We start from the raw sequence: 20,735 nt of genomic DNA, 5'->3' as shown, positions 1-20,735 counted from the left end.
ATGTTTGCTGCAACCAAAAATATTTCCAAACAACCAGCTTTATCTTTCTCTTAATTTTGGTTAAGCATTAGTCGGATTCTAACAAGTAAGAGCAGTAGGAAGGAACATTTGAGTGATTTTGATACTTTGGCTTTAAACCTTTGTAATGTCTTGAAAGTGCAAGCAAGCCAGTAAGCAGTTGGGAATTAATATATTAATTAATTAGCTTTAGCTAGCATCCAAAAAAAACAACAAAAAAACAAATTTAGATAGCCTGTCTTTACTATGATAGCTAAAACTTTCCTCACAATGCTAAAAGTCACAGTGAACATAACTGTTTTTGTTGTTGTGTCTTTGGTAAAGACTATAAAAATTACGTGGCTACTTATTATGAAAGTTGATGGAGTTATTAAAAGTGGATTAATTTTCCATTTCAACTGCAAATCTGAGCTTTTTCCTCTGTGTTTGAAGAATTCTCTGAAGATTCCACAAATATTCCTTGAATGCAAAAAAACCTTTCACCTTCATTTTATTTCTCTGATAAAACATTATATTTTACTTGCCAATCTGAGTTGATTAAGAACAGGCAATTGTTGTTACTGAGGTCAAAGGTCACATGACAGCAAAAGCAAGGAAGCCACAGCAGCCAGTACTGTCTCACCCAGGTTAGATTTGCCATAATTTTATGCCAAGCCTATATTAACACAATATTTTGTTAACAGGTACACACAAGATTTTGTTGCAGTGTTGTGTAATAGAAAAAACAACTGATTTGATTACATTAGATGCATCATAGTGCAGTCTGTGCCATGACAGCCTCATAATAAAAGCAACAACACAAGTTTTGTTTATCCTCATTGATGCACAGTTGTACAGAGGAACATCCAAGCATACACTGTTTGAGTCTGCAGAGCTGAGATGTGTGTCATGTCAGGGTGGAGCTGGGAGAGACAGGTGGAGAGATGAAAAGACCGTCGGGGGGGAAGTTTAGGGTGTGCCTGCTCTGTGACTGTTCTGACAAGCTTTTGGCGTTTTTCCAAAGAGTGAGTGTATGCGTGTGAGGTGGAAAACCTGCTCAGATTTCTCCTTGGATTGTGTGCAGGTGCTTACGTGCATGTTGCATTGCATTGTATCGCCGTACGTGTCACAGTCTGCTTGCCCGGGTGTCTGTGCTCAGGTGTGTGATAGATGTGAAAGCTTATAGGTGTTGATGATTTTTTAATGAAACCATCATGTTGTGGCAATAAGAGCCTGACAGCTCCGGCACAGCGGTGCTTTCTGACACCTCCTGCCTGCTCTGTGCGATGCTTTGCTTCTTCTTTATTATTCTGTCTCTTTTTAACACTTGGTTACTGATAAAATCTGCGAGGAAAAGTCAAATATAAACTTTAAAATTAAACGAAACATGTAGTTGTGTGTTTTAAAAAGTGTTCTCCTAACTTTTCTTTGTCTTCTCTTGATGTGTCAGTTTGCATACTCGTCCCTAAGTGAGCACGTCTGCATGATAATGATGCTGTGGCTGCTGTTGCGCAAGCTATTGTGCTGATGCACTCCCTCCATGTGTTAATATACTGTGAGAAATGAGAGGCTGAGAGAAAGAGAGCGAATAATTATCTTTCCCCTTTTGTCTCGGCTCCTTCAATTAAGCCTGAGGATAGGCAGACAGAGCACATGTCTACTTATCCACTTAAACCACAAAAACAATAGGACCCCCCCAGTTTTTCTCCTGTTATCTCTCCATCTTGTCTTGCACCACTTTCTCTTCTCACCTCGCCATGATAAAATTCTATCTTCAGTTCTGAATTCCAATATTTCCTCCCTCTCTCATCGTCCTCCCTAGTGCGATTCGCCTAGAGCCTTGTTTCACCTACCCTTGTTACCCCCCCTCTCCACTTCCCATATCTTGCTTCGGGGCATAAGGAGAGGAGCAACCGAGAGACGAAACATTTTAGTTTGCACATAGCCAGAGAAAAGAAAACACTTTGATTTCCCCTGTGTGAGGCTCCACTTGATTTATTTTTGTGTTTCTTTGGCCTGTGTATGTTTTTTTTCAGCCTTCCCTTTACTAGACTGAAAACCAGATTTATCTACACGGACTTGCAACAATGATAAAAAACCCATTTCACCATCACTAGCTCTAAAACTTAAATACACCCTTGCTACAATTTTATTTGTTCAATGGTCTACTTCCAGCTGTAAGCTGTTCAGCCGCTAAGCACGATCTGTCTTTGCATAAATCATTATCATCATTTAATTCGGCTATTTTCAGAGGGTGGGTGGACAGCATGTGGGCTGACTTCATCAGAGCAGATGAAACAGAAGAGAGATGAGAAACAAAGGGCAAAGTGAGAGGAAGAGGAGGAGAAATCTCAGTGTCGAAGTTGAGCTTATATAAGTACTTCTCAAAGGCGGGATGAAATGTGCTACAGTGGTTAAGCTGAATCAGATAAATACACATTCAGTGCCTTGCAAGCTCATCATACACTATTTTGTCACCTTACAACCTCAAAGTGTTTCCCTGAAATTCCATGAGATCAACACAAACTCATCTAATTGTCAAGTGGAAAGAAAATAAATTAATAGGTTTTGAATTTTATTTGACCAAAAAAATCATCTGAAAAGTGAGTCAACATGTTGTAGAGCCTGATTGTAACTGCAAGTGTTTTGAGGATATGTCTCTACCAGTTTTGTGTATGTACGGACTGGAGTGTGAACAATAATTTGAAGTCTAGCCACATATTCTCAGTTTGATTCAAACTTCCACAAGTCCATTCTAACATATATTATTTAGTCTAATCAGTCTAAGTTTCTTCTCTTCTCTTGTATGTTTAGGGTTGCAGTTCTACCCGAAGCTGAACATCAAGTAGTTTCCAGTTTTAAGACTGGTTTTCTCACAAACTGCACTAAATTTAACTCGATCTAAGTTTCTATCAACTCTCACTAGCTTCCACGTCCCTGCTGGAGAAAAGTATTCCCAAACATCCATTCTGATGCCGCCACCATGTTTCACAATAAGGGTGGAGTATTTGGAATAATGTGGATTATCTCATTTTCTCAAAAATCTAACAAAGGAGATTTAATGTACTTCTGTCTCAAATAAATAAACCATGTTTGATTACAAACTATAATCCCCACTTATAACATTAATAACTGGAGTCAATTATTTGGAAAGGGCAATATATGTTTATATCAGCACTGTAGACCTAAATAGAAAAAAAAACAATTGTTGTTTTTTCTTTAAAAAAGGAAGATGAAATATCTGCCTGAAGTGCCTAAGCACCATGTGAAGCTGTCATGCAGACCATCAGCTGAGGGCTGAGGGCTGAGGGCATAACATCTGCTTTGAAACTGATAAAGATTTTTAATATCTCATATAGAATATGTTTTTCTCTATTATCATATCTATCTTATTTCCCTTTAGAATTGTAGCCAGATCAAATAATTGTCTTGGCACCCTGGAGAACAGCATAGTCCACAGCAGGTCCTGAACATCTACACTATCCAAATGAGTGATGCCATTATGAAGATTTGCCAATTCTTTTTTAGAAGAGCAAAATATTTAATCTACCAACTGGCTATATGTCCACATCAACCCTCAAACAACTGTGCTTGCACTTTCGTGACCTCCAATCATTAATGCATAGAGCAGCAGTATGGAGCCCAGCAGCTAAGGGCTGGTACCAGAGAAAATTAGGTAGATTTGGCAAGGATTAGTATTATTTAGTAAACAGCGTGAACATTTTTCTTTGTCAGCTGGGAGACAAAGGGGTCTTTTCCCAAAATGTTTCATGTCTGTGCATGCCTGCTTGGTTTGTGGTCGCAAGAGTGTGAGGGTAGATCTCAAAGAAATTTTAGGTGTGTAAATGAACACGTCAGCTTTGAAGTTTGCTTTTCATTTTCAGCTTTGGTCTTTGTTGGTTCTCTTCTAATAATCTGTCTTATTGAGACAATTAGTTGGATTTCATAATTTAATTTCCTTTGACGTGAAAATGTACAGTATCTGCCCTTTTATATATTGTTTTTACATATTTTCTTTTTTCTAATGACATTTTTCTAATCATTAAACACATTAACGTCAAACAAAAGCATGAGAAAAAACAAACTGCATTTCTCAAATGACAATTTGGTTTAAATAAAATTGTATGTGTATTGATATATGTCTGGACTTGCCTAGATGAATCTAAATCCCTTATTTAGATTTTTTTCCTTTGAGCCATTTAGAGGTGGACTTGCTGGTGTGTTTTCAATCACTGCCCACTTAATAACCCTTTTGCGGTTGAATTTAAAGTAATGAATTGATATTCACATACATGAAATCCTCCAGGTCCTGAATCATAACAGCAACCCAAGACTGTCACATTAAGTCTCTTGTTTGAACTTCTGGTATTATGCTGTTATTTTTTAGTTCTGTGTTAGTTTTTAAGCAGATGTAAAAGGATACACAGCATGCAAAAAGTTTCCAATTTTCTGTCATCAGTCCATGGAAACTTTTCCAAGGGGTGAACAACTTTTTCACAATAGGGTTTCTTGAAGATTCTTTGTTACTTAGTATTGGAAGTCCTTTTTGCTTACTATCTTTTGTCTGAAGCTGAAATGCCTCTATCTGCTCTTGTTTTTTTTTTTAGGGCAAAGTGTTTCCAGCACTTGAGCCTGTTTAGACCATGTTATTGGCAGAAGATCAAATCCCAGTAATGATGGGAAGATGGTGATCCGGTTCCTGAAACACAGGTGAATACAAGTATCTTTTGTTGCTTCATAGGTTTCACATTTTTATGAAGAAACTTGCATAGAAGGTTTTCCAGCTCAAAAACAAAAAAAAATTGTTTAAAATTTGTAGTCTCCCTCTCTCTCTCGTCACAGCTAAGAGACTAATGGCGTGGGTTTGACAATGTGTGATTCACAGAGTACAAACTGATCTGACAGCAGCTGATACAGCAACTACTTGAGCCTCAATAGCATTAAATAGCATTAAGCCTTAAGCCTATGGAAGCACAAAGATTCTCCTACTATCAACAAAATATGCCCCAAAACCTGCTTTGTTCACTTGTTTTAAAATTTGGGAATTTTAGAGTTAGACTTTTTTATTTTATTTTACATAAACTAAAATAAAATAAAATCAAGATTTTCCATACAAAAACAGTATAAATAAATTCTTGCCACAAAAAATGTGAAAGCAACACATTTTTGGTTAACATTCTCTTTAGATCTCTATCAGTGTTGGATTCTTCTATGCAGTTTTCCATGCGTGCCATAGTAACCAAGTCAGCTGGTAGTATCTGATAACATATGGCTTAAAAAGCTGCAGGGGACTTTCCAGCTCATCTATGGATGTACTTGATCCCCCGTCTTATTTGAATGACAGTTAAAGTATGCAAAGCATGGAAACAGCTCATGATGTTTAAAGTTAAATTATTAAGCAGGTCATGAAATTGTACTTGCCCTTGGTGAATGCTGTTTTTGTGTATAGTCACCATAAACTCTTGACCTTTTTGTAGTTAACAACTATTATGGGTTTGTAATATATACACCTTACAAGAAATTAGTTAAGTACTTGACATCATTCAACAACAATCAACAACATTGTCCTTTCAAAATCCTTATCATCAGTTCTTTTTGCTCAGTTTTTGAACATCCGAAGGGTCTGGCACGCTAGTGTACGCAGATCTTTATGGATGTGTTTTCCTGGAAATGTCTTTCTTTTTTATTCATAGCGGGGTTCTCTTTATTTTCCTTTTTTCTGTCTAAAGATTTTTATTTATGGAGGGCAATTTAAGAATAAAATTATGAAATGTATGATTTAAAAGGATCAAACAAATCTTTGGATTTGTTTAAAGCAAAAAGAAAAGTTAAATAGAGCAAGCACAGACACATCTCATGTTTGACTTTTCTTCCCAGTAAAGGAGTTTAGATTGTCACAATAGCACGTTATACACATGATAGAGATAGAGCTCTTCAGAGCTTCAAGAGCTCTTGAAGATTATGTTTAAATTCTTGAATGTGTCTAATTTTATTTTTAGAGTCCATAAATAAAATATTTATGGGCTTAAAATCATCATTTTCAACTCACAGACTTTAAAACATTAAAAAAACAGAGACTTTAAAGCAAAGAAGAGATTTTAAAAAATAGAAAAACACCCATGAGATGATTGATATAAAAACATTGCTACTGGCAGTATAAACTTCAGGCAAATGTCCGACTAAATAGATAGATCTGTGATTGTTTTTTTTAAATAATACAGGGAATCAAACTCATGCAGTTGTGGCAATAGGTTATTCACCAGCTTTGTTGTCACAGCCTGTAAGGCTTGATTTGAAGTTGTCAGCCTTTGGCAGAAAACAATGTTTTTACTATGAGGATGGAGAGAGTGAGAAACAAAATGTTTAGTTTAAAGATTAGATAGATATACTGGTTCCTAACATTTAACTGCTTGCCATGTGCACACAGACATTTTTAAAATTTTGTTTGAATTCAAGAGCACTTTGCTAATCCCAAAAGAAATATTGTAGGAACTCATACAAATTTCTTCAAAAAGTTGTTGAGGCTAGTGATGGCTATGGACAGGAAGGAAGGAGCTCTTGTAGCAATCAGAATATAAAACAGAAATTTTATCATTTTGCTTGTTGTTGACAACAGCATTCTGAAATATTTGTGAATGTTTAAATGAGGCTTTGCATGTTGTTCCAGTCTATTTCAAGTAATTGTTTCTGTTTTATTGAAAGATAAAAAAGGTTCTCACACAACTAGTCTTTTATCTCATTTAAGTAGCCATCCAAGCAAATGTTTTAAAACTTGCATAAATCTGAGAATCATATACAGAAGAGTATCAGTTAGCTATTACAGAGAGACTCATGTCAGAAAAGAACCAATCCAACTGCTATAAGTGCCTTCCAGATGTAAAGCAGCATTAGCACAAAACAACATAGGTGGCTAATGGCCATCAAAAGATCACTACATACATTTCAGAAGGTTTTTCCAGTGTATACCCTCACTGGACACAAGTCTCAAATCAAGTCAAGTCAATCTAACTATAAGATCTGAGCTGGCCTCCTACCTCGGTTTTCAAAACAAAACTGGAAGAGGTGTACTTAAATGTGGTTTTTTCCTAGGCTTTATTCAGGCTAAATCAGAAGAGAGTTAAGGCTTTGTCTTTCTGTGGTTTTCTCCTTTCTGTCCAGTTAAATCATGGGAAACGTGGAGAGTCAGAACGGAGACAGCAGTGTGTACGGCAATGAAACGGTACACCTTTCTCGTAAACAAACATCCCGCTCACTCCGCCTCACCAACAAGAAGTCGGTCACTCGCCGGCAAAGGCTTTCTTCGACTGTGAAACAGGAGTACAGAAACTCAGAGACCTCCACTCGCTCCTCCAGCACACCAAGTATCCCACAGTCCTTAGCTGAGAGTGCACTGGAACTTTTCAATGGCACAGATGAGCTGGGAGAGTTTGGCATCAACCCTCACTGGACACAACACATCTCAATGACAATGAGGCCAGACTCCTATCAACATGAGGACGAGCCCTTGGCCACGCCAACTCCTGAGACCTCAGAGGCAGACACTATTGCTCAGGATGGAGCAGAGGATTCTATGGGGGAGGGAGATGTTCCTGGGGAAGAAAGATACCTCCAAAGAATGACTGAAGGTACCAGAGATGGAGGAACTTTTAAAAAGAAGCGATCAAAGTCAGCAGACATGTGGAGAGAAGACAGCCTGGAGTTCTCTATGTCCGACCTGAGCCAGGAAAATCTTACCAGCACAGAAGACATAATCGACGGAGGAGAGGAAGAGGAGGAGGAGCAGTTCACGCGTCTCAGAGGGAGTTCAGGTAAGAACAAAGAAAACATGGACATAAAAGACTGCTTTTTGCATGTATTCTATCACTGTCCAGTCCTGTTTCCTTGCACACTAACACCAAATGTTATGCTTTCATTTTCAACCTCCATTTTCTCATGTGTAGGTAATATTTTGTTAGATATGCATCTATTTTACCAGAGTTAATCATAAAAGTATTTCTTAAACGATGTAAGCAGAAGAGATTGATTGCCTTCAGAATGCAGGCAATGAGAGGGGAAGGGGGTGAGAAAATCATAGGCACTGGCTGAGAGGGAAAAATGATTTGAGACACTGTGCTGATTAAAGGTCCGTTGCTATCCATCACTTGCAACAGTTCAGTTAATCACAGGTTTGTTAGTTTAACTGGAGCTCTGCAGGAGCTCAAGCAGTCCAACGTGACATCAGGCAGTGGCTGTTAACTTAACTGTTGAAGGCTTAAAGGGCTCCCATAAGTGCTCAGCATAATGTATAGGCTTTGTGCATTCACACTAGCACACACACTCACACACACTTTGGCAATCATGATTCACAAGACACAAGCTTGCAATGCTGAAGTCAAATACAGGAATGAGCCCTGAACCTTTCTTTTGGGACTTCATGTGATAACCTAACACAAAGTAGTGTTTAATTATGATGTGGAAAGAAAATTATACAGAATTTTCAGATAAGAAAATACAATTTCATCAAGTGAGCCATGTGTTTGGGTGTAACTTTTTCAATATGTTTCTCCTAAATAAAACCCAGTTCAGCTGCCAAGTCTAATTAATAAGTAGTGTCTTAATCTGTGTATGTTAAAGATGAGCTAAATACATCTGTGGTCGGAGGTTTAATGAAAAACATTAATGAACAAAGTACATTATGAAGGTCAAAAGACACACCAGACAGGCCAACTGTTCAATACAGGTCAAAAGCTTTTCTTACACAAGGTCACAGTAAAAGTCAAATGACTTGTTTAAGACTTAATTCCTTTTAAGATATTAAAACTCTTTAAATATCTCAACTTAACTATTAATTTCTCCTGAGAAATTAATAGGTTGACTTGATATGAGACTTATATGTCTTGACTTTAAACATGACTTGGAACTTTAATGCCTTTTGTGGGACTTGGGTGGAAAGACTCTGTTATCCTTTTCCTTCTACCTCAAAAACATGCAATAATTTGCATTGGTCTGAAATAGTAATCCCTGCCAAAATTTGTGGCTTTTTCAAAATACATATAAATAAGAAAAAAGTACAAGAGGCATGAACATTTTTGCAGCTGCCAGAAATTTTAATGCCCTTAAATCTCAACTTGTCCACTCACACATAAGTAGTATACAAACCTGGAATAAACACCTGCTTATTTCATAGGCTCCACTGAAAGAGCTTCTTCCCTGGACCATCTGTGCAGCCAGCAGAGTCCAGGCCTCCGGGGTCAGAGGAATCGTTACATTAAAAACCACAGAGAAGCCAAATGCAATGGAGACACCGAAGCAGAGGATGGGTTGATGTCTCCAACTGAAGAGGACGGCAGCAGCTATGGAGCATTCACCCTCCCCTGTCGGCGATCTCACTGTCTGTCTGAGGGGTTGTCAGGGCTGGGGATCCCCTCCGCACCTTGCCCCGCCTTCCAGGGACGTCGTGCACATACTACTCAGGTTTGATCCTGTTTCTTAAGTCTCCTTTCCTTTTTTCATCTTTCTTTCAGTCCATTTTATTTTTTCTCTTCAGAAATGAACTCAGATTGACTTTGTGTATCAGTGTTTCTCAGGAAGTTCAGAGGGTCAGGACCACAGTCAGTTTAATACTTGTCTTTGTGAAGACAACCAGACATTTCCTGCTGTTTTATGTAAACATTCTGCATGTGTGTTTTTTGTTTCTGGAAGAGTATTCTAATGCTTTTGCACATCTATTCGACAGATAACCATCTGACTGAGACATTTTTACAGAATTTTATTATCTACAGCTGAAGAAATCACAGATTTAGAAATGTCATGATATGTGCCTTTGATGTAAAAATAAGCCGTCAGGAGGGCAGCACTGAAATAGTTAACCATGCAATGTGTTCAGCTGATTTTCATAAACTAAAGTGGTTATTTTAAATTGTCTAACAGGGCAGAGGGTTGTTGGATATAAATAGAGCAAAACATTGCAAAAAAAACAGAAACAGACCCCAGATTATCTGTAGTAAGATATGAGAATCTCATTTTTAAAGGTGAAAATCAGATGAAATCTATGGAATGTGACTGTTGATGCAGGATTTCTATGCATTGAAAACCTCCAGAAATGTGATGTAATCAAGTGTCTTGCAGTGTGCACTGTTTATACTCAGAAAAGTAACATCTAAGCATTTATGCATGGTTTCAGCTGTCAGATTGAGTTATGAAAACTTGAATTATATATTCACCATCAAATTAGTTATTCAGGTCACTGAAAGTGCAGTTTTATTCAGTGGTTTGTATTCGGATGGTTCAAGCGGACATGCATCTATAATCCCAAAGCAAATAAGTTCTGGGTTCGCCTTGTGTTTTTGTTGGACAGGACATCTCAGGCACTATGGGAGATGGAAGTGAGTATGGCGACAGCGGCATTGATGGCGTTGCCACAGAGACGGACGCAGACGGCGAGCTGATCTCCCGGCGGTGTAAAGCCATGTCGGCCTCGTTCTCTCTCTACTCAGCTACAGAGAGCAGCGTCTTTAATGGGAGTGACAGTGGGAGCAGCAGCGCGGGTGGAGGAGACGGAAGAGCTGCTGAGGGATGCAGAGGAGGAGTATATGAGAATTTCCGGAAGGAGTTAGAAAGTCAGGTCTGGGTTAGCTGGTTGTGTTTTTTTATATTTACACGCCTTTTAATTTGTTTAATAATCTTGTTTTATTTCTAATCTCTTTGTCTTTCAATCATTCATCAGACGAATCAGGGCAGAGATTTCCCTGAGGAGGCCAGTTCGGCTGTAAGTGATGAGCAGAGCAGCGGTACTCTCAGCAGTGCCTACCCGTCTGACATGTTGACTGGCTGCGCACAAGGCACAGTCAGAAAAGCCGGAGCTTTAGCTGTGAAGAACTTCCTGGTTCACAAGAAAAACATGAAGGTGGAACTCGCAACGAAGCGCAAGTGGAAACAGTACTGGGTGTCTCTAAAAGGTACAATGTTATAGCATTTTTTTTGTTAAAATAGAAGAAAGATTTGAACAAAAATGTCACAAAATGCTCCACTTCAGCCTCAATTCTATATATTATACAGTACAATACAAAACTTAACCATATTGCATTGTATATCATCTCATATAAAAGTGTGACTCTGCATAAGCACTATATCAACATCATTAAAGATTTTTTTTAACTTTATCATGGACTTTGTTTTAAAGAGTATCAATGGGTTGGGGTTTGATTTTCTTAAAGCCTCCTATTTGAGCATCATCAGTTATTTTCAGACCTTTTCTGGCATTCTCACAAGTGCTAAAGAAGTTAACCGTATCCCAAAGCAGCTCTAAAGAAATTCCCACTGGGCCTGTTTCTTTGGTTGTAACATTCACTTAAGTGCATTCTGCTTTTTAAAGCCATGTTTCTTTCTGCTTATGGTGAAAAACATTGTTATATGAAGAAAACCTTGCAGCGATAACGTCAGACTTGAAAAAGCATCTTAACATGACCCTGATTCGTTTAATCTTCCACACTCTCTCTCCTGTTAGAATGTAATCACATCAGACTAAACTCAGCCAATGCCCTTGTTTGTCACCCTTACTGTTTTCTCACTCACAGAGCTCTCTGTGGCTGCGCATTAGCTCTGCTCAGCCTCATCACAATTTAATTTTACGGCAGGATCTGTGTCTAATCCAATCTGGTCCTTTTAAAATTCATAAGATACAGAATCTGCAGCTGCATTCCTGCCTGCATCCTCTGTTTATATCAATTTTATAAAATAAGCAAATGTGGCTTATCTTCCTGACCTTGGCTTAAAAGTTCATATCAATAAGTAAACAGTACTTTGGTTAAAAGAAATTAAGTTTGTTTGTTGGCTTATCACAATGTTTTCCTTTCCTCCCTCTTTTTTTTCTTGTTCTTCAAGGCTGCAGCCTCTTCCTGTATGAATCAGATGGTCGCTCAGTAATTGACCATAACAACGTTGCTAAACATGCCTTGTGGGTGGAGAACAGCATTGTGCAGGCCGTACCCGAACATCCCAAGAAAGACTATGTCTTCTGCCTTAGCAACTCAATGGGGGATGCATTTTTATTCCAGGTGAGAAAATCCATTAAAAAGAACAACTTCCAAGTGACATTTTGCTTTCTAAGGAATTATCAATATAATTGTCCAGAGAAAACACGACAAATTTAAAAACCAGAAGGAGCGCAGACGGATAGCCATGAAATATTAGATTTTCTCTGGGGATGTGTAGGCTATGTATCTGACACTTAAATACGTGACCTTTAGCTATGTATGGAGAAATGACAGTTCTGTATGCATGTGCTTGTTTTATGTCTGACATGTTTAAAGGCCACACTGTCACACTGTGACAGTGATCCACAGCAGTGACTATTGCAAATATTGAAATGTGTCTATTTATATTCATGAAATTTCCTCATAGAGACAATAAGCAATTGGGGAAAGATTATTTAAATGGCGATAAGATTAAATTGATAACGTTGTCTGTTAAACCAATTTTGTAACTTGAACATTAATTCATATAGCTATCTGTTGTGTGCTTTAATAGATTCTATAAATCATTTGTGAAAATTTTGAAGATGTGGTTATACATAACATTTTAACAACAAGCTGAGAGGAAATGTAAGCACAAAAGAGCTGAGTGTCAATTCAAAAGTTAATGAAAAGTAATTTGTTACGTTTGAATTAACCTTACAAGAGTTGGATAATTCAAAGGCCACTGAGAAGGTAAACGGTCATTATAAAGTTCTCCAGCTCACATTTTGCCTCATAAAGTGGGCATTTTTGTGGTGATGTGAAATTTCTGGAGGCATTGGCTTGAAAATTTAACAAAGTGGCACAGAAAAATAAGTCTGCATATAATTTGTCAAATGATCACGTGTAGCAAAAACTTTTAGAAAAAAAAGTTCTGACTTTTGTCTCTAAAAATACTTTTTTTTTCAGAAAAGGCCATTTTAAACGTATTTATTCACTTGGACAAACAATGCAAACCCAACTTTGATTTTGTTTTATTTCATACCTTCATTAGTTTGATTTATTAATTTTTTTGCTCTAAAATATGCCAGCTGGTCTTTAAGCTATAAACCTATCAATACTACCATTTCTTAACAGACATCAGGCCAAACCGAACTGGAGAACTGGATCACGGCGATTCACTCTGCGTGTGCTACAGCTCTTGCCCGACAGCACCACAGGGAGGACACCGTTAGGCTGCTCCGAACTGAGATCCGCAAACTGGAGCAGAAGATTGACATGGACGAGAAAATGAAAAAGATGGGAGATATGCAGCTTTCCGCTGTAACTGATGCAAAGAAGAGGAAGACCATACTGGAGCAGGTACAGAACAGAGAACTGTGATTATCTATAACGGAAATCTAGCAGATCAACCGGATGCAAAGACTTATCTTATTTTCAAAAGGGCATTTCCGCCTTCTCTCTCAATACAGCAAAACTGATACAACTCGTCCTGGTTCTACTGACTTTGCATACATGTTACATGAATGCAAAGTATATCATGTGTTTTAAAGGAATCTTATTTTAATCTGTGAAAGCACATCCTTCAACTTTTAGTATCTCACTGAGTGTGACACTAAATCACCTTCTCTGTAGCGTGTCAATCAGAAAAAAATCTTCTTTAGAAGCATGTGGAACCACAGATGTTTTGATATATATATGAATGTGCCTGTGGCATCATTCAAAATCTCAAGCACATGCTGAAACACGTGGTAAACATACCTTAATGCTTCTGTGTTTAATGATTTTTTTTTCATTTTCACTCAAAAAAATCCTTCTTTTCATTCCGTGCAGGTGTGGAGGCACAGTTAAATTATACACAGAATGCTGTAATGTAGAACTGATTAAAACAACTTTCTGAGATTGTAGCCGGCTGAAAGGATGACGTTTTACATAAAACGCAAGCAAAAAAGGTTCTATTTAATGGAAGTGTTTGACTATCCTCCATAAAACAAAGCTAATAGTTACCCAGGGTAGTCAATTACACCAGATTTGTTTTTTAGTGTAACATTTGGAAAAGCTTGTATTTTATAACCAGTTTTATGAAAGTAGTAATGTGGTTAGGAATCTGTGTAAAATTAAAAGGCATCATAGATAGTATTTGTATATCAAGCCAAACAAACAGATGACGGAAAAAACTAATGCAAATGAAGCCCTGCTAGTGTTGTGTTCATGTTCCACCTCCCACGGCCCACCCTGTGATGCTCTGCACATATCACTGCAGGTCAGCAACTGGTGGGGGCTGTGCTGGTGAGTAATACCTCGCTGCAGGGGCTTCAGCACTCCCACATAACTCCCCTCCCACAATGACCAAGTGACTATGTAACACCAGGCATGCCTACAGGCTTGTTCAAGGGTTTTTTTAATTAGTTAGTGGTAAAATTTGAAATAGATTAGTGTAATGATAAGGAAGTTTGCTTAAGATCCATAATTACCTTTCTCAGACACATTCAGTTGTTTAAACTCCAAACTTTTCTGTTTGTTAGATATTTTTGTGGGAGCAGAACTTGGAGCGGTTCCACATAGATCTCTTCCGCTGTCGCTGCTACCTGGCTAGCCTACAAGGCGGTGAACCTCCAAATCCCAAACGCCTCCTGGGTTTTGCTTCACGTCCCACCAAAATGGCCATGGGTCGCCTTGGCATCTTCTCTGTGTCTTCCTTCCATGCACTGGTAGGGCAAAAAATGTCCATACACACAAACACACACACTCACATATAATATCCATGTCTGGTGAATCATTTCCTGGTTTTTCCTCTCCTAGCTGTTCAGAAATGTTCTTCCTTGAGCAAATTAGAGCTCCTGAACATATTGCACGTGTCCTTACATGTTTAAGTAGGTATTTTGTTTGAAGCTTCAAACAGTCAACCCTCAATGGGAGCTCATCTTGGAGAGAGCGGGTGTGTTTGTGTTGCTGTAAATGTCTTGTCACATATGCCTACCTGAAACAAGAAATTTCTGCTTCATTTATAAAGCAAATACGCTGGAACAACAGGTGTCTTCAGCTTTTTGTCTTGACATTTTAGCAAACGTTAATAATTATTTTTGCAATTATTATAATGATACAAAAATTATTTTGATTCTGTATGTCAGGGGTCTACAACTCCAGTCATCTTTGGTCATCTCCTTGCAACTTTTAGACGTGTCTCTGCTTCAACAAAGCTGAGTCAAATAATGAGATCATTAGCAAGACTCTGGAAAACTTGACTGTATACCGAAGAGTCTGTTGGACAAGGGATACATCTAAAAAGCTGCAGGACATCGGCCTTTGAAGACTGGAGTTGAAAACCTCTGGTGTAAATTTATTTTATTGCAGATTGGGACCTTAACTTCATCTATTGGCCAAATTAAAACCAGTACACAGCCTTCAATGTTAGTACATTGAAGGGTTCAATGTATCTTCAATGTATTTTGTTGGGATTTGGTGGAAGAGACAAACATGTGGTGCATAGTTGGTAGTGGAAGACAAAATGTATTTGGTTTTAATACAAATACCAATCTGAAAAGATTGGTATCTGTGATTGGTTTGTATTTGTTGAGATGTGAAATGTCTATCTTCTTTTTAACACTTAAAATATTCTACTTTTGTAGAAAGCTGAACAGTTTTCCTTCATCCACTTGTTTGCTGTTTTCTCTGGAGTGTAGCTTAATGGTAGTTGAAAACAAATGTACTTTTCAGATTTTTATTTGCAAACATTTTTTGAAACCCATGTAAATGTCATGATGTTGATGTTGATTTGACCCACAATTTTGGAGCAGGCACAGGCGGTGCGTGAAGTTGAATAATTCAATGACAAAAATAATAGAAACAAAAACTTACTTGAAACAAACAGGGACCAGGTAGCACAAAGAATGGAAGAGAATAATGAGAGGAACCAAGAGAAGTGTTTGGATATTGGGAGAATGAGTGCTGAAACGGGCTGATTAACAGGTTGCAGATGTGAGGAGAGAAAAAGAGAAAATGGCACAAGGGAGTTAGGAGTAAACACAAACAGGGGAACTGGGAAATAAAATCTAACCCAGACAAAAACCAAGCACAAATAAATAATAAAAATAATCTGGCTAAAATAACTAAGGACAAACTGAACTAAAGCGGAACAGAAACAAGGCCAAGCTGATCAAGACAAAGAATAACTAAGGCAAACACAGACCACAAATAATGAAAAATACAAAGCAGCCTAAGAACCTGAAAGTAACCATTTCCTCCCATTGTGGAATTTTTAAAATCGACCTGTCCAATAAAAATCACAATAAAATGAAATGACGTCTCTGGTTGTTGACAGTGTTAAGTTATGACACAACCCAGCCCAGGTCATTACCTCTGTGCTATGTTTGGTATTTGAACTTCTTCAAGAATTCCCAGAATGAAACTCCATCTTAGAAGAGATGACCTACACCAGTGTCAGTAAAACTGAAAGGGAAAGGAGATTACATTTATCTTCCTGTTTTATTACAACATATTAAAGGTTTTAGTTTACTCAACAAAATCTTTACTAGACAGAATCTTAGACTATGACTTTCTATTAAAATAATCTTAAAACGCCAACCAGACCAAGACTTTGTGTTTTAAGCTCACCTGTGCCGTCTTTTTAATCAGCACCAACGTTGTTATGGAATTGTCTTAAAACATATTCAGACAATACCAATCAATAAAATTGTATGTCCTTTGGACAATTGAGAGAGTCCACAATGCTTAATTGGCATGAGGTGGCAACAATATTTGATATTCTGCTACAATTATAACAATTCAGGCTTGATATGTTGATGAGTTTTTCAAAGGTTTCTATGCAGTGTGGGAGAGTTAGTGATGTTTTATCTGAGGTTCTTTCACTTCCCACTAGCTAGATACAAAATGTTTAAGGTATATGGGTCAAAGATGGAATTAGAAAGGGGCAATTTGGAGGTACAGGGAGTATGAATTGAGGTGGACTGGCTGATAACCCTTACCCCTGGCTGTACCACTGTTTGGTGCTTGCTATATAAAGATCAGATAAAGATGACCTTATCTAAAGACAAAAATGAATGTTGATATAACCAACAGGGTAGAATGAATTTCAAGGGTAGCATTACGGTGGTAAATCCTTTTTATGTTTGTTTCGTTGTACTTTATCAGAGTTAGGTGGCATACTTTGAAGCATTTCCTCAGTAGGATGATGTTATCTGTTAGAGTTCAAACTAATCTTCTTAAAATCACTTCGGGAAAATGAAAAAGATAAAAAGATGGTGACACAACTTTCAAATTCCTCAGAACTTAATCTGAATAGAACATGCCTACATTGCATTAACAAGTAGGGAGTTGTATAATGTAGCCATTATCAAAAGATTTTTTGTAACAGTATTGCAATATCAGAAATATCCCCCTAGTCCTGTTCAGTGATCCACTACAAGAACAGAGACAAAAAGCTCTTGGCATTTCTGGGTTAATTCACACTCAAGTTCTGACCACTGAGCAGCTCATACTCACTATGTTTCACCAGAGCATGAGTGTGTGTGTACACACTGTGACTACTGTAAGCTGTGTCAGTGTGCTGTCTAATCACCGCTCGTGACACGCACAGCTTAAAGCTAATAGATCAAACCTTCCTAGTTAAGCTGTATGGAAGAGGTTGTTTCAGCATAAAAAAGGATGGAAATAAAAGATGAAATAAAGGAAAAGCTACAGATTTGATGTTTTTACATACAGTATATGCTTTGTTTTAAAGAATTATCTGTTTGGCAGTTTTTTTTATAGTGAGCAACTATTTATCTAATGTGTAATATGGGAGACAAATAGATATCATGAGGTAGGAGAAATATGCAGAATTGTATGAAAGAAGAAAAAAGAGATAAGATAGGATACCAATAGAGATGGGGGCAGAAAGTGTTAAGCTTGTTTGTGGGAAAGTACCTGAGGGATAGATCCTTGTTAACAGAGTTTGTATTGATCCGCCAATCCCAAAAAATAGATAAGAAAAATATAGTAGCTGTGCATGTTTGTGTGTGTAGAAAGATGTATTTTTGCATATCTCTTCCCATCAAGACATGTTAGCAGTGTGATGCCACTTGAAGCATATTTTCGTCATATGACACTATCGGAATCATTCTTCCACATCTATGTAGTTCCTGCACATGCCAGCTAAGCATCTGGGTCCTCATGCATAAAGCGTGCGTGCGCACAAAATATGTGCGGCGCCATATTTTACGCACAAGTCGGCATGTATAAAAATTAACTTTGCGTCAAAGTTTGCGTAAATATACGCACACTTTTTTGCTGGCCTGAAAACGTGCGTGCGCACGGCTTTATACATCCAAATTTTTTTGTGCGCCACACTTTTCAAAATTTTTCTGTATGCCAAGTTTTAGTGTGAAAGCTGCACACTCTTTTATGCATGAGGCCCCTGGTGTTGTATGACGTATCATGTGAGGCATCAGAATGTTAGTTTCTAGCTTGGCCTTTTTAGATTGAATTTTTTTCCCACCACATTTTACAGATGTCAGTATAATCAGTATTATTTGCCTCAAATGTGAGTTCTATGATGACTAGATGTTATAGATATTATTGACATTACCCAAATTATGACTTGATGTGGGTGTGGCTGTATTTTAACGATAATCTTCTAACTTACAACATTTTAAGTCTCAAATATCCATTCTTGCGTCTATACTTTGACAGGTGTCAGCCCGAACTGAAGGCAGCATCAGGAAGCGAAACCAGGCTGTGCAGCGAACCTTCAGTAAACGGCGTAGCCGCTTCTCTTCCCTCTGGGGTCTGGACACTGCCTCCAGAAGAAAGACCAAAGGACATCCTTCAGCTCAACAGGTCTTGATAGATTTCACCTTCTGACTGAAGAATACTTTAAAATTAATTTCTATTTCATTATCTGTACCAATAATAGTAAGAATGAATAGTTTTCTGAAAGTGAATGTGGTAGCTCTGTAAATATTTAAAGTACATAAAATCTCTATGACTTTGTGTGCATTTGAGCTCTAATCTATTTTTTTTCTTATAGGTGTTTGAAAATGGGACGGATCCTGCAAGAAAACCGTTGGAGCTCATGTTTGAAGACTCAGCCAGCGAGATATCTGTAAGAATAAATTTAGACATGTAAATTGTTACCTAAACTAATCTAATCCAAAAAAGTTGAATTGAAAAACATTTTATTAAAAACATTGGGAATTGTTTTGTGATGCAAACTAGTAAAATTCAGTGACCCTAGATGTTCTCTGAAGACTCTGATTAAAAAACAGAACCTTTTGAAAAATTATGAACACCTTTGAAAGAAGTAGAGATGGTAAAACAGTCTTATTTCTAGAACAGCTTAAGTTTAGTTTATTTTGGGTTTAAAACATTGAGGACTTTCAGGTACACCAAATTTGGGAAATGTTGGCATTTTGTACTATGCAGTAGCTGATTATACGAGTAAAGAGTATCTGAACGACTCCTAACACACTGGGTGCATTTAAAGCTAGCTAACTCTAAATTAAAGAATTTAGTAATTTTACAGTGTTGTATAAAGTAGGTCACGACTTGTCTCGGTTTCTTTGTAGTTCTCTGCCATGCTGTAACTAAAGTGATATGAAAAAAGCCACATAAGAGAATGTTTACATCTATACAGTAATAATCTTCACAAGGCTAAGCACAAAGAAGCAGGTCTTGTTTTGCTGTGGGCTAATTACTCATCATTGTTTGCCTTTCTTATATACTATGAGAAAGATCACTGGGGCATCTGATGGATCTTTGTGCTTGTATAATAAGATAGGGGCTTCTAAAGACCCTGAGGCCAGCAGCATAGTTGGATTTTCCACCTCCTTTGGTTTTGTTAGATGCTCTAGCTCTTTATGTGATGCTTTATCTGGGGGAGGCACAAAATCCCTGCACCCTTTTGCACCAATGAGCATTCATTTGAGGTCATTCTCAAGCTATTGCTTTAACATTTATAGACATCCACTTCTCCCCCTCGACTTGGAGTAAGTGGACAAATTTGCAGGCTTATGAAAGTTTAAAATTAGCAGTCTCTCTTCCCACACACTCAGATAATTCTGGAGCTTACAGAGCCTTGGAAAATTATCAGTGCGTCTTGAACTTTTCAAAATTTATAGTATGCTTAATGGATTTATTTGTGACAAAATAAATCCATTAAAAACATGACTAAAAATGAAAAACGTTCAAGTGGAGTGAATACTTTTGCATGGCACTGTACTTGTGGTGTATAAGATTCTTCTGCAGATTATTCTCCAGCTTCAGAAGAATAATTGGCAACTTTTTTTCTATTGTCATCAACAATCTTCCATTCCTTTTGTAGTTTTATTAGATATCAAAACAAAAACCCACATCAGTCTTGATGGATATCCATCTCTTTATTCAGTTGCTTCAGGCAATTTCAGCCAAATCAGAATCCCATTAACCATCCACTAGAGACATCTCTCTCTGCTGATCCCAGTGAGAGAAACCCGATCTGATATTTGCGGATCATTACCTCAAATTATGCAGACATTAGCTACAAAGTGCCAGGCAGTTTCACACCATCTGTCCTCACCTGTGTTGTTCTGTACTGACCACAATTTACAGATGATTGAACATCCTAGCAAATATTTTAACAAAGAAATCATCATAGATCTCATTTGGATGTTTCTGATTATTCATCACAGATAAGTAAATGCATGTTTTTCTACATGAACTAGAAAGGAAAGGGTCCAATTAGGCAGAGGTTGTGCAAGGACAAGCATACCAGCTCCATATTTCATGAGAAGCGATAAAAAACAGCCGAAAGTGTGGGAGAGGAAAAGA

The 20,735-nt window shown here is 37.7% G+C and overlaps 1 protein-coding gene across 1 annotated transcript in view; it reads left to right on the top strand.

The window, feature by feature from the left end:
• The window catches only part of LOC116728109 (T-lymphoma invasion and metastasis-inducing protein 1-like), a 62,811-nt gene that overhangs the window by 12,858 nt on the left and 29,218 nt on the right, over nucleotides 1-20,735 (top strand). Inside the window, exons 2-11 of the mRNA XM_032575906.1 lie at nucleotides 4,605-4,707; nucleotides 7,156-7,805; nucleotides 9,164-9,450; nucleotides 10,334-10,600; nucleotides 10,703-10,934; nucleotides 11,860-12,032; nucleotides 13,068-13,292; nucleotides 14,456-14,641; nucleotides 18,621-18,767; nucleotides 18,958-19,032. Of these exons, the coding sequence (XP_032431797.1) occupies nucleotides 7,163-7,805; nucleotides 9,164-9,450; nucleotides 10,334-10,600; nucleotides 10,703-10,934; nucleotides 11,860-12,032; nucleotides 13,068-13,292; nucleotides 14,456-14,641; nucleotides 18,621-18,767; nucleotides 18,958-19,032 (2,235 nt within the window). The 5' untranslated portion in view covers nucleotides 4,605-4,707; nucleotides 7,156-7,162. The remainder of the gene's footprint in view (nucleotides 1-4,604; nucleotides 4,708-7,155; nucleotides 7,806-9,163; nucleotides 9,451-10,333; nucleotides 10,601-10,702; nucleotides 10,935-11,859; nucleotides 12,033-13,067; nucleotides 13,293-14,455; nucleotides 14,642-18,620; nucleotides 18,768-18,957; nucleotides 19,033-20,735) is intronic.

The sequence above is a fragment of the Xiphophorus hellerii genome, chromosome 11 (genome assembly GCF_003331165.1).
Source record: "Xiphophorus hellerii strain 12219 chromosome 11, Xiphophorus_hellerii-4.1, whole genome shotgun sequence".
NCBI lineage: Eukaryota > Metazoa > Chordata > Actinopteri > Cyprinodontiformes > Poeciliidae > Xiphophorus > Xiphophorus hellerii.
Note: the sequence above shows the minus strand (reverse complement) of the source record. Positions and strands in the feature narration are given on the sequence as shown.